The sequence below is a fragment of the Sitodiplosis mosellana genome, unplaced genomic scaffold (genome assembly GCF_009176505.1).
Source record: "Sitodiplosis mosellana isolate CC-2019 unplaced genomic scaffold, AAFC_SMos_1.0 Smas_scaffold_5871, whole genome shotgun sequence".
In the NCBI taxonomy this organism is placed as follows: domain Eukaryota; kingdom Metazoa; phylum Arthropoda; class Insecta; order Diptera; family Cecidomyiidae; genus Sitodiplosis; species Sitodiplosis mosellana.
This window is the reverse complement of record NW_022601113.1, coordinates 2233-16441: the sequence shown is the minus strand read 5'-3', so window position 1 is coordinate 16441 and position 14209 is coordinate 2233. Positions and strand designations below refer to the sequence as shown.

General features: G+C 35.2%; 1 protein-coding gene across 1 annotated transcript; it reads left to right on the top strand.

The window, feature by feature from the left end:
- The first annotated feature begins 2722 nt into the window (after positions 1–2722).
- LOC129573016 (centrosomal protein of 290 kDa-like) lies at positions 2723–13449 on the top strand. The gene is made up of 8 exons (XM_055453152.1): positions 2723–2971; positions 6003–6437; positions 8941–9373; positions 11481–11628; positions 12230–12422; positions 12689–12920; positions 12978–13096; positions 13381–13449. The coding sequence occupies exons 1-8, from the start codon at positions 2723–2725 to the stop codon at positions 13447–13449; spliced, it is 1878 nt and encodes a 625-aa protein (XP_055309127.1).
- Positions 13450–14209: the final 760 nt, after the last annotated feature.

Below are 14209 nucleotides of genomic sequence, written 5' to 3'. Positions count from 1 at the left end.
ACAATTATCCCAGTACCAAACAAGGAAGCGAAGACTGTAGCAAGGGCCATTTTCGAACATTTCGTTTTGATTTACAGTGCCATGAAATCGATCAGAACAGATTTGGGCACGGAGTACAAAAATCAAACGTTTGCTGAATTATCGAAGCTTTTAGAATTTGAACATAATTTTAGCACTCCCTATCATCATCAAACGGTAGGAACGGTGGAAAGAAACCACAGAGTTTTCAATTCATATCTGAGATGCTATTTACAGGAAAATTTCGATGATTGGGATATTTACGCCAAGTATTTCCAATTTTGCTATAATACCACGCCAAATTCTTCTTTAAAGCATAAGTTCACGCCTTTCGAATTAGTTTTTGCTAGGGAGGCCAACATGCCTGGTGATAAATTCGAATCGATAGAACCAGTGTATAACATAGAAAATTATGTGAACGAGCTAAGATTTCGCATTCAAAGAACGAACAAGAAGGCAAGAGATATGCTCATCAAATATAAGGAAAGAATGAAAGAATTGTACGATAGAGATACGAGAGCGATAGAGATAGAGATAGGAGAGAAAATAAAAATAAGGAATGAGGCTGGTCACAAGTATGCTGGCAAACACGTATAAAGGCCCATTCACTGTCGTAAGTGTAGATGGCGAGAATGTAACGGTCATTGATTTGAATAAGAAAAGTACTACGGTACATAAAAATAGAATTAAGAAATTTTTCGATTAGTTTGCATTTCTAAACATGCCAAATTTTATCTTTTTCAGTTTTTTTTTACTGCAATTCTAAACATGCTTATAATTTTTATTTTTATTTTGTTCCCTTATTTCAAATTGCATTTCTAAACATGCTTATAAATTTTATTTAAATTTTGTTCCCTTATATCAAATTGCATTTCTAAACATGCTTATAATTTCTATTTTTTCATTTAAATTTTGTTCCCTTATTTTCTATTGCATTTCTGAACATGCATAATTCATTTTATAACAATTGTAATTCAATTCAATTTATTTTATATTGTATTTTTTTTTATTGCTGCATTTCTTAACATGCTTTTCAATTTCATCATGAACAAAGAAAAGAAGCCATTTCTTTATATGCTAAAATTTAAAAACGAAAATAAATCAAAACAAGAAAGAAAATCAAAGAAAAAAAAAACAGTAAAAGAAAAACCATAAAAATAGAAAAACAACGACAAACAGTCAAGAATAAATTGTAAATTAAAATCAAAGTTTGAAAAATTAGGGAATTGATCACTCCTTTTAGTTTGCTTTAATTTTAATTTTAATTCATTCTCCAAAAAATGGAGGTGTGGTAGTATTATTTCAGTATGTGTAAACGAAAGCAATTAACTGTATAATTAAAGCATGCGAGTCAGTCGCAACTTGACCACCACTCACACCACACGTCTTTTATTCGATACATTGCTGACTCCCACTAATTCACTCATTCTACATATCCAATACTTATTATAATACGTCGAAACTTATTTGAAGTAAGTTGAGTAATTTTGTATCATTCGACTCATTGATCTCACTCAAATCTAAATTGCTGCAGTCACTTGAAGTAAAACTAACATTTAAATCAAAAATTTCATCTTTATCCATTGTGATTTTGACTTGATTTCTTTTAGAAAAATGTCTTACAAGTGCAACGCTTTGTCTGTTACTGATTCAGCAAATATGTATGCGTGCGGCAAAAGCCGTTAATGTCCAGTACACAATATCGTGCTGTGGTGACAACATTGACATATTGAAAAAAAAGATTGAAGAAAAAACGCGAGAAGCGCGAGAACTTAAAGAAAACTATCAAAATTTTTTGATCGAGAATTTACAAAAAGATTTAATCATTCGCCAACTTAAGGGAAAAATTCAAGCTAAATCAAACAAGGAGTATCCAAAAAAATAATTGATACCGTTTTAAAGTTTTTCAAGTCAGTCATACATTCTAAGCAAATAAACAGTAACGAACGCACACTAATAAACATAAGCCCATACGCACGGTGCTTCCGTATGGCATAAATCATAGTAACCTCTGTCCAGTGTCAAGTGCGAAATTTCTTTTCGATTTGTTCCGCACAGTGAATGGTTGCATTTTCATCATATCAAGTAAAAAAATAAAAATGAATCGTAGTCGATCTACTAATCGTGCTCGTAATCGCAGACCAGGTATATTTTCACCTAATTTTATTCAGAAGCATTAGATTTACTGCTGTGAAAAAATAAAGTGTTAACAAATATAAATTTGTGAATCTGTAGCGCGCAATGAAAATCCTGGGCGTGATGTGCAGCTCAGCACCAGAGCGAAGGTCCTGCATCTAAGCGTCTGACAGCTCACTTCTAGCGCTACGAGACAAGTGTCAAAAGTTGTGACACAGATCGTTCAATGTATTATTGAATCTTTTTTATATTTGTTAATGAAGTAGACAAAAAAAATAAAAATGTCACGAATGTGCAAAATTGATTTTTGTGAGAGCGTAGCACGTGATAAACATCAATATTATAAGTAAAAAATGTTTCTTTCATTACGGATTATTGTTGTTGCGTTCAATTTGTCGCGTTCATGAGTGCGTCTAACGACGTAAAGAATTGAAATGAACTTCACTGAATGCGCTCATCGCAAATTCGTGTTTTACTTTGTTTTGTTAGTGTGGTGCAGGGGTTGTGCACCAGAGATTGTCGTGTTTTATTGAGCCGCTCGTTCGTGGAACAATATGAAAATAACCGAATGAACCGTGACCAGGTTCAAAATGAATTCATTGCAACGGACGATTCAATTGCACCGGCAGCAAATGCTGCCCAAAACGAAGAAGGTGAATCGAATGATGTGACCGATCCGACCGAAGCAGCAGCTGAAGCCGACACATCGATTGTGTTTGTAGGCGAACAAGAGGCCACTCCAAAAACGAAACAAATCGCACGACAAAGTGAAGAAATTTCCAAGTTGAAAGTGAAAGTTCGCAGTTTGAATATTCACGTGAAAGCATTGGAGACTCAACTGCAAGAATCGTCAAAAAAAGAAAACACAAACCCCCGAAGATGTTGTTGATCTCCGTGACGAAAGTGAAACAGAAACTGATGCCGTCGACCAACCCAATTTATCGATTGATGAGGAATGGGTCAACAACCAAATCGACGAATGGGCTGCCAATGGAGAGTTGTCCCTCATTTTTTTATTTGATTTTTACAGCGCGGTTTTTGTTGTGTCGTTGTTGCTGCTTAAAGGGTTCGTTCAATGCACATTTCGTCTTTTGCTTTGTCTCTTTTGTTGGTGTAATAATAATTAAAATGCCGCTTAAAACGAAAACAAAACAACAACACAAACTGAAACAGACAGACTCTTTTTCTGGCTACAAACATTTTTTTCGCCTGGAGTAAAATTCTTTGACAATCCGAAAGGATTATTTCTGTTGCATACGAGTCGAGGTGTGTATTCTTTGCTGTCATACATATTGGTAATTTATATATTTATTTCACCGTCTAATCGCAGACTGAATATCACACATAGAAAAGAGAATCAGTAGACCCTGCAAATTCTATTGGTGAAACATCAAACTACCAATAGACTGTTTCAAATGTATTGGTAATTTCAGTACAAATGCCGAATTTCGTTTACTAATACTACGTAAGTGACTTGCGACTTGCGTTGTGCCGTTTGTACTGAATTTACCAATACATTTGAAACAATCTATTGGTAGTTTGACGTTTCACCAATGGAATTCGCAGGGTCTAATAATTCTCTTTTCTATGTGCATTATACATTTCATTTACAATTTGAATTTTACACAAGTAGTGAGACACTTCCGAATCGAACGGCCTAGCCACCAGCCCAAATGGCTTCGAAGTGGCATTCTGCGGCCCCCGACCGTGTTCACCACTATTCACTATACATACAATTCTTCGAAAATACTGTTGTCTAAGTTGAACACGTTTCTACTAAATATTTGCCTTGATGCTGAGTCTAAGAACGATTGCCTTACTTTGTTAAAATTTCTACAAGCTACAATAAATGGCTGATTACGAGCATAGTCCGTGCCATAACTTTCAATTCTAACTAAATCTCTATTTCTTACGTTTCTTTGGTTTCTGTTGTTCTTCGGTTTCTGTAATGAACTGTTCAAGTTTCTAATTGCAATTATCATCCGGTCTGAAGTAATGTGGTTGTGTACATGTGTGGTGTGTGAGTACTTGGCGGAATGTGAATATGAAATGATGCATAAACATTCCGTTTGTGTTGACGTGCTTGTCGACTGAAAATTCAATATTGTACACTCATTTACATAAATGAAAAGGATTAATTTTTATTCGAATAAAATTGACCGCTACCAAACCGAAAAAATCACACATAAATATGCACACAAACACACAATCATAAAAATGTAAGTAGCAATGAAAAAAATTTCCTCAATCTCAGCCATCGAATATCAAATGTTTTTTTTTGTTTATTTTTGAAACTTGAGTGAGAACAAAAATGCGTAACACCTGTTTACCTTACGATGTTCATACAGATAGTTCTACCATGAAATTTTTTCGAAATATGAAAACAAAAGGAATTCAATGTTTTTCGTGATTTATTGTTCAAATAATTTACGAACAACATGAGATGATTTCAACGATTTGGTGATATTAGCTTGTGCATCTTTAATGTACCTGTTTACTTTTTACTCTCTCTCTCTGTTCGTTCTGTCTCTGGTGCCGGTCCACCAACCACATCCAAAAGTCTCTCCTTAAACATTCGTCTGATGACATTAACATTTTCTGGCGTTAAAATTCCTTTTTTAGCACTACATGAAATGTAGAGCTACTAATCTGCTTTTTTTCTAGATACTTTTTGAGCGATGAAACAAATTATGGTGAATTTGAATTTTATGCTCATATTATTTATTTAATTTAAATCAAAGGCAGTATATTTCAAAAAAGAAATAAAACCAACATCTTGTGATTCATTTTGAAAATAAATATATTACTTCAAAGTTACTTTGATGAAATACATTTCATGTAGTGCGCCAAAAAATAGTTTGTTGTGAAACAACAAAATAGATTAAATAACTAAAAACTCAAGAACGCAGAGCGGAGCGAAGCGAAGCCCAAAAAAAACTATTTTCATCACATATATTATATATAACTTATACATATTATTTTATAAATTCTCTGTTGTTATTTCATTGGGAGGCATTAGGAATTCCCCGCGCGCGTAGCGCGCGGAAACCCAGGAATCCATATGCGCCACAAAGAGAAAGACTCAAGTAAACTAAATACACTGTGTGGCATTTCTGATATAGAATGAATAGTGCGCGACTTTGTGCACACAAAATAAAATCATAGTACATTCAGTAGAATGTAAAATATACAAATATTAGTTAAACAAACATTCCTTATTATCACCAGAAATCGATCAAATTCGAATGGAATGATAATTTGTCTTTGAAATGAAATTTCATTGAACGAGCACAAGTTTTCCAGTTGTGCTAAATAGACAAGGGTTCCAGTAAGTGATCAATTCAGATACAAAAATCCATCTCTCTCTATCTGTTCATCAACAAATATCAGGACTGAACACTTATACACATGTTAGGCATCGGAACGAAAATATAGAACAAGAAAAAATTTGAGTGAAAATTGTGAAATCTGTGTCAAAAAAATAATTTTATGTGTGATTCGTAAATTTGAGTCGAAAAAATAAATGTTGAGTCGAAAAAATAAATTTTGAGTCAAAATTCTAAAATTTATGTGCGAATCAGAAATTTGAGTGAGAAAAATAATTTTTTCGTAAAAAATTGAAAAATCTGAGTCAAATTTCAGAAAATTGAGTTGCACAATTTGAGTGGAAAAAATAAATTTTGTGTGGGATTTTAAAAAATTTGAGTCAAAAATGAAAAAAATTGAGTGTACATTTTTAGTAAATTTGAGTCAAAAATCGGAAAAATTGTGTCAAAATTAGAAAATTTGTGTGAGAAACGGAATTTTGAGTACAATTTTTTTTTTTACCGTTTTTCTACAACAAAAAGACAATTGGTTTAGATGTCAATCAGAGCTCTCATCTTGTGATTGAAGAAGTTTCTGTGTTTTGGCAAAATGCACAAATTCCAACATCTGTGCCATGGTATTGTGCACAAAAAGTGACCAAATTGTACGAAAAATGGGAATATTTGCAAAAAATTTCGACGAAAAGATCAGAAATTCAAGAGAAAAGAGAAAAGGAATTCATCGATAATTTGGATGATCTATTTGATATTGCAGCCGATGAAAACAGTGATGCGATGAAGAAAATAACAAAAGAAGCAAAAGAATTCTTGATTGCGCAAAGGAAAAAAGGTCGCGAAGGTTGCCTACTCGGTGTTGATGTCAAAGGGCAGAAAAAAGAAGAAAGAAAACAAGAACGTGCGGACACTGAAGAAAGGCGAAGAAGAAAAGCTGAAGCTGAAAAGGCAATTTATGCAAAAGTTAGTTAGTTTTACTGTACTAAAATGTACTAAACTGCCTAAAATCATTTTAGTACATTTTTAGTACTATTTTAGTACTTTTAGCACTTCATTTGCAAAGCTCTTAAACAGTACTACAAAGTTGCTTCAGACAACATTGCTCTATTTTGATCAGTTGAGGAGTTATAAGAATTCAAAAAATGCTCAGAAATGTTGTTTGGTAGCCAAATTTGATTTTCAGCCAATAAAGTGGAATGGATGTGGTTTTTTTGAGTTCATGTGTTCTAGAAAGTTGTTTAATTTTTCTCTGGCTATAATTTGGACAAAGAAAGTGAGTGAAAAAAATGCATTCCCCGCGAGTTATGGTCGAAAAACTGAAAAAATTGAGCATTTTTCGGACATTTTGCCAACTTGTATCCACCAAATGTGATTTTTTTGATGAATCGTTATAAAAATTATTGAACAATGTTAAGAATTGAAAATAAAGCGAAGTCAAGCCGAAACATACGATAATTTCTATGAAAATGAGTCTAATTTTGATGATTTTATTGATTTTTCCCTATTCTGTACAGATCTAGCTACATAAAATTTCTGGCAGCACTTCTCGTTATGCTAGCCGCTTCAAAATTTTTACACGGTCTTTTTACATCAATTCTCACAATCCAAGCATGTATCGGTATCGAAATTCGAATATAGTGTACACTTTGGCCCACCCTACAATATATGTCAAAAAGTCGTTTTTGAATAGGTATTCGACCACAAGTATTCGACGTCGAAAACATGTCGAAGATGACACAGAGTTTTCGACATGCCATCCCTGATATTTGCCTTGAAAAAATAGTGATATCAGATTAAAAACCTCTAGACGAGGTTAAAATGGAGTGATATATATGGAGTGAATATATTTAAAATATCGCGTCACGACTTTTACACGGCAAAATACTTGAAAGCTTTGGAACAAAATTCAGAAGTCGTGACGCGATATTTTTCCTTATTGTGGATGAATTTTCATAATAGTGAATGCGAGAAACACTCCAGAACTTCGTATCCAGAGGTAATACAGCGTCCTAGCGCCACTCAAAATGATATCAGTCTTTTTGAGTGGTCAATCCACGCACAGGAGCGTCACTCCATTTTAACCTTGTATAGAGGTTTCCCGAGTAGCAAATTTCCCCTCTTTCTCGGTTGCAAATAGGTTGCTATAACTAAAATACAACTCCAAAGATGTTGCAAGCCGATCTTTGCAACGTTACAATAACCGTATTGTAAGCTGTTTAGCCGCGAGGCGGGGCTAATTCGTAAAAAATTGATTGTAGTAATTCGGTTATAATTCCATTTTAGTTATGTTATTATATCGTTGCAATAACCATGATCATAAATCGCATACTGTCATATAACCAAAATATAATATCCGTTCCAAGTGCTTCGGATTTAATTTTAAATCCGGCTTTAATTTTTTGAACTGGTCTTCGAAAAAAACTGCTAACTGGGAAAGAAACTGTAGAAAAAAATAAGATGGACTACACCCAAAAATTTGGGGTATAGGCATGGTCTGGTGTCCGAAACCTGATTTTTCGTTAAATCCGCGGATTTAATTTTAAAGACGGATTTGTTTTTTTCAAAATGCAGAAATACGTGTCTTAATGGGTCCTATGGCCTGGAAAACTCCTATTTTTAGGGCGAAAAAAAATCCTAGGCTACACCAGGCACCATTTGCCTATCATTTTGACCATGAATATGCATTTGGCGTGGAAAATGTCGAAGGTATGGATTTTGTTCAAAATATACCCTAAATAGGACCACATATCATCTTAAATAGGCGTCTACCATTGGAAACAAGTATTTGTTGTCAAAATAAAAGCCCCTAATCACATGATTTCATATTAGTTTGCTTCGAATTTTGGCATTTTTTTGAAAAAAAAATTAGAAAAACTTAAAAAAAAATGCCATTATTCTACTAGACTGCATCGATTCCGACAAAAGTTGACGAATTTTGGGGGCAAATAGCCTATTCGTTGCAGAATCATGAGACATGAAAATACCAATTCAAAAATGTGCAACAACCTATGATTGGGACCTGGCGAATCGGTATATCGCTCCAAACAATCGATTTTAGTCATTTTTGACATTTTACTCACATTTTACTTGCTGCTATCGCTTTTTTTACCGAATTTTTTGCTTTGTGGCTGTGGGATTAAACAAATATAACACGAACAAATAATACCCAATCGATTTCACATCGAAATATTTTTAATTTTATTGAAAAATTACGTTTTTTTATGAAAAATCAAGCATTTTCTGCTATTTTCTACATTTTATCTTTAAATGTATTCTTGTAATACTTGTAACTGAGCGTAGCTTGACAAGTGAATCCAATTGCATTTTGTAGATGTGACATTTAGCAATCTAACTCAGAGCAGAAAGATTCATTTTTCGTTCTGCGTCATTGTTTTTGAATCGATTGAAAATGGATCGTGATAAGGTGTTTTTTCGAGGGGCCCTTCTTTTCTTATTTGATTCGAAGAAAACTGCCGCTGAAGCTCATCGAATGCTGTCAGATACTTATGGCGAGCAAGCTCCATCGGAACGAAGCTGCAGAGAATGGTTTCATCGATTCAAAAGTGGTGATTTTGACATGAAAGACAAAGAACGTTCAGGTCGGCCAGAAGCGATTGAAGATGTCGATTTGCAAGCATTATTGGATGAAGACCCAACCCAAACGCAAAAAGAACTTGCATTGCAGTTAAACGTCGGCCAAACAACCATTTTTAGACATTTGCACGCCATGGGAAAGATTCGGAAGCTGGGAAAATGGGTTCCACATCAACTGTCTGAAGAGCAACTTCAAGCACGAATCGCAATATGCACAAAACATCTTGCAGAGCACAAAAGAAACAGTTTTTTGTATCGGATTGTTACCGGCGATGAAAAGTGGGTTTATTACGAAAACCCCAAGCGTAAAGCAGCGTATGTTGATCCCGGCCAACCGGCGCCATCCCAGCCAAAACGAGATATTCATTGCGATATGGTTATGCTATGCATCTGGTGGGATATGAAAGGAGTCGTGTATTATGAGCTGCTAAAACCAGATCAAACGATTAATAAGGAACGCTATCGACGCCAATTGAATGATTTGGCTCATGCATTGGATGAAAAACGGCCATTAATAGCTCGAAAACACCACAATGTTTTGTTCCACGATGACAACGCTAAGCCACATCGTGCAACAATCGTTAAAAATAAGGTAGAGCAGCTCGGTTGGGATCGGCTTGATCAGCCCGCGTACTCTGCAGACCTTACTCCTTGCGACTACTATCTATTTCGATCGATGCGGATTGCCCTGTCTGAAGTACGCTTTCAAAATGAGGAGGAAGTGCGAAAATGGGTTGATGACTACATAACCCCAAAAGACGAGGACTTCTTCAAGCGAGGAATCAACAAGCTGCCTGAAAGATGGCTAGAAGTCATAGCTAACGATGGCGAATACATTGGTTAATGTACATTTTCAATTTATTTTGCAATAAATGTATTTTTAGACGAAAAAAACGGCGGAAACTTTCGAATTGACCGCACCTTGATTTCAAGTCACATCCATATCAAAAGCGACATCTCACTGCAACAAAGACACATATTGAATCATTTTCACATCAGGGTGTTTGGAAATCTATTATGCTACATATATTGGAATGGGAGAAGCAAAAAAAAACAATAAAATTTACCGAATGTTACTTTTGAAATTGTGTTAGAGATCAGTTACGACCAATTTATTTACTTCATACTTTTTTTCTGCTCGTTATTCATTTTTAGAACTATTTTACTAAGAAGTATCTCACTTCTTCATATGAGAGGTGTAAGGAGGTGTACTATTCACGACTACTCGTGGCACCCTATTTATCATGTCAAAAATCATTGCGTGCGTTCAGAGCGGTTCAGTGACATATCTAGAAGTACCAACTTGACGGAGGCTAATTTAAAACGTCACATTTTGGCGTACTTCTTGCGACTTCTTGACTTACGTTTGTTTATGTTTATTGATATGTTTTGTGTCGTTTTGTGTGGAACCCGGTGGAACCGTGTTGAACAGAATTTTTCGGATTTTTTTTTGTGAAGTGAAAAAAAATAACGAGAGAAAGTTATATGTTTCAGTGGGTTTCATTCCATTTATTTTTGAAAAAAAATTCTTTGGATATAACACACATTAGTGCGCATTAGTGTTAAGCGGTCTAAAGTGCCAATAATTGCCAATGATTGCGCAATAAGCGGCAATAAGCGGCAATAAGGCTGGAGCCGACTGAAGCTCGAAAGAATCCGCGTAAAATCCGGTAAAATGGCTAGAAATGTCGACGAATGTTGACAATTTTCGACAATTTTGCTAAACTGCAAATACTTGAAACCAAATCCGTCAATTTCGTCAAATTTTCACAAATTTTAATGATAGTAACGTTTTGTAATGTTTGCTAGCCTTTACTTTTCTCGAATTTTCCGTATTTTTTCAGAGTGAGTCAGAGTGCGGTCAGAATACGTCAGAGTGTCTATTTCGGTCTATTTGTATCGATTTTTGTCGATTTTTGTCCATAGAAAATACATAATCGATAAAAATGTCTTCCAATGCGCAAAATATAAGAAAAAAGTACTGTAAGATAAATGGTTGTCTTTACTTCAACGGAATAGAAGTAACGAACAAAGATGTTGTAATGTTCAGGTAATGTTTGTGGCTGTTTGTGGCAATTTCGGGCAGTTTTGACCGGTTTTGAGCAATCCGATATTTCTGAATTTTTTCGGTATATTCCGGTATATTATTAATGTTACGTAATGTTACGATTTTAATATCGCATACGATCGCAAAATATTCGATAATATTCGATAACATAATGAATGCCCGCGGCTAAATATGACTAAACAAGACTAAACAGCACCTTACTTTTAGGATACCCAAGGATCAAACGATGCGGGAAAAATGGATTGAGTCCATTCAATCAAACCAAACATTCTCCGATTCCGATCGAAACACATTATACTATTCAGTTTGTTCAAATCATTTTGAATCATCACAATTATATACAGGAAAGAATTTACGATTGAGACCTGGAGCTATTCCAACTGTCTTTCCAATATACAATCAAACAAAGGAAACCACAGCGAATAATGAAGAAGAAACAATACTCGATATAGTGGACGAAGATGAAGTTCATCCAGTCGATTCAAGCACGAAGTAAGATTAGTTCTAGATAGAATTGTGCAGAATTGTGTCCTATTGTGTTCGTCTCACACCGGTTCATGGAATTCGATGGGATTATTCGAGATTATTGAATTGAACTCAAATTCATTTCGCTTTAATGTGGAACGATGTGGAATCATGCAGAAAAATGTTATTGGACGGTTTGGGTAATGGCCGGTGATGGCGGGTGGTGGTATTGAGTTCTATATGTCTTTATTTTCCGTTTTTTTGCGTTCTTATGTGTTCGCTTCAGTTCGGTTACTTTACCCAGCGTTACCTTCGTTGATGTATATGCGTGTATATGTTTGCATGTGTTAGTATTTGTGTTTTTATGTTATTACGATTGTGACGCATGTGTTAGTATTTGTGTTTTTGTGGTTATTATTTTACTATTTTTCCGTATTTTTCACCATTTTCTTCACCTATTGCGATCTATCGCCAATCAAAGGTTCGCAGCCGTTTGCAACAGTTTGCAACAGTTTGCAATAAATCGCAATAAATTGTTCATACCGATCGATACCGATTCACACGAATCGACACTGATCGACACAGATTCGCACTAAAAATAATAAACATTCCGAAAAATTCATTATAGTTTGAAAAGAAGACTAGACGCTGAAATTGAGAGCATGAAATTAGCAAAGCGTTTGAAAACTGCAACGGAAAAAAATTCTCAGAAGGATGCAGAAATAATTAAATTGAACGAAAAGTTGCGAAAGGCTCAAGAGGAAAATGCAAACATCAACGCGCAGCTTGAAAAGTTTCGCTCAGCGGAACGGAACTTGAATGTAATTAGGACGAATCAAGTGCAATTAAGTTGTTCAAAATTAAATGAAACATAACACTTGCCTTTTTTCATTTTTTTTTTCAGAATGACGCCAAAGAAATAATTGATTGCTTTAGAGGCAAGAGGAATCAAAGTCGGGATAACAGACAATACAGTGTACCCGTCCGGAAGTTTTCACTAACGATGTTTTACCACAGTCCACGGGCGTTTAAATATCTACGCGAGAAATTTGATTGTACACTACCCCACCCCACAACTTTGAGGAAGTGGTACGCTCAAAGTGATATTAATGGCGATCCCGGCATTTTGGCCGAAGCCATTACAACTTTGAAAAAGGTAGCCGATGATTTAAAAGCAGAAAACAAAAGAATGTTGGTGTCCCTTGCCTTTGATGAAATCTCCATTAAGCGACACATTCAATGGCTACACGATCAAAAGAAATTCTCAGGTTTTGCAACAGATCAAAGACCAAATGAACAAGATGAGTATCCCGTTGCAAGTAAAATCCTTGTATTTATGGCAACAGTACTTAATCATTCCGTTTCTATTCCTATAGCCTACTACTGTATACATTCCTTAACCGCTATGAATAAGCGCATTTTGCTCACCAAAGTTTTAACTGCATTACATGAAGTAGAAGTTAAAGTTGTGAACATAACCTTCGATGGCGATCCAGTAAATATCGCAATGTGTGAGCTAATGGGTGCCAATCTTGATCCAACACATCCAACACCATATATAATACATCCGGTGGATGAAAGCCACATATATATTTTTTTTGATTCTTGTCACATGATTAAATTAATACGCAGCACTCTAGGCGATTTTTCAAGCATCCAGGATCCGAAACTCGGGAAAATCGAATGGCGATACTTTGAAAGGCTTGTTTTACACCGCGAAAAAAGTAATCTGGTCACTCATAAAATCAACAAACACCATATCCTTTACTGGAAAAATAGGATGAATGTGAAACTAGCGGTCCAAGTATTTTCAAAGGGAGCATCTTCATCAATGGATTATCTCCGTAGGGCTGGCTATCCAGACTTTCGCAGAAGTAAAGCGACATCCAACTTTTCATCAAAATTGGATTCGCTTTTTGACATTTTCAACACAAAAGGGCTGAAAGAAAACCAACCCTTTAAAAGCGCCATAAGTGAGGAGAACGCAGAGCAAGTATTCGCCTTTTTCAAAGAGATGATCGAATACTTGAAGTCTTTAAGGCTTGGCGGTATTTTGTGCATTTTCTCACGGCGTCATACAGGTTTTGTCGGATATATAATCAATATGATAAGTGCAATGGAAATTTATAAGGAATACGTAGTTCCAGGCTTTCTGCCTCATTTGGCTTTATTTTATTATAGCCAGGATATGCTGGAAAGTTTTTTCAGGTTGGTGAATCTCGATGAAACTTTTTAAATTTTTAAATATTGACAATTTTTAAACTTAATTTAAATATTGACAATTTTCTCTTCAATTCAAGTCGCGTGAGATCACTCCTGGGAGCCAATGACAACCCCAACTTGCAAGAGTTTAAAGCAACCATAAGGAAGCTCTTGTTTTATAATGAAATAACAAGTTCGGTGTTTGCGAATTGTGAAGACAATTTAAACATACTACGGGTTTCTTCGAGAAAGCAAACCAATGAACCGGATGCTCAAGGAGAAGTAAATGAAAATGACCTAAATCGTCTTGAAGTGCATGTTCGAAATGAAGATGATGAACATATAGAAGAATTAAGAACGCTTGAAATTAATTCTGAAGTGCAATGTAAAGAACATGTAACTGTCG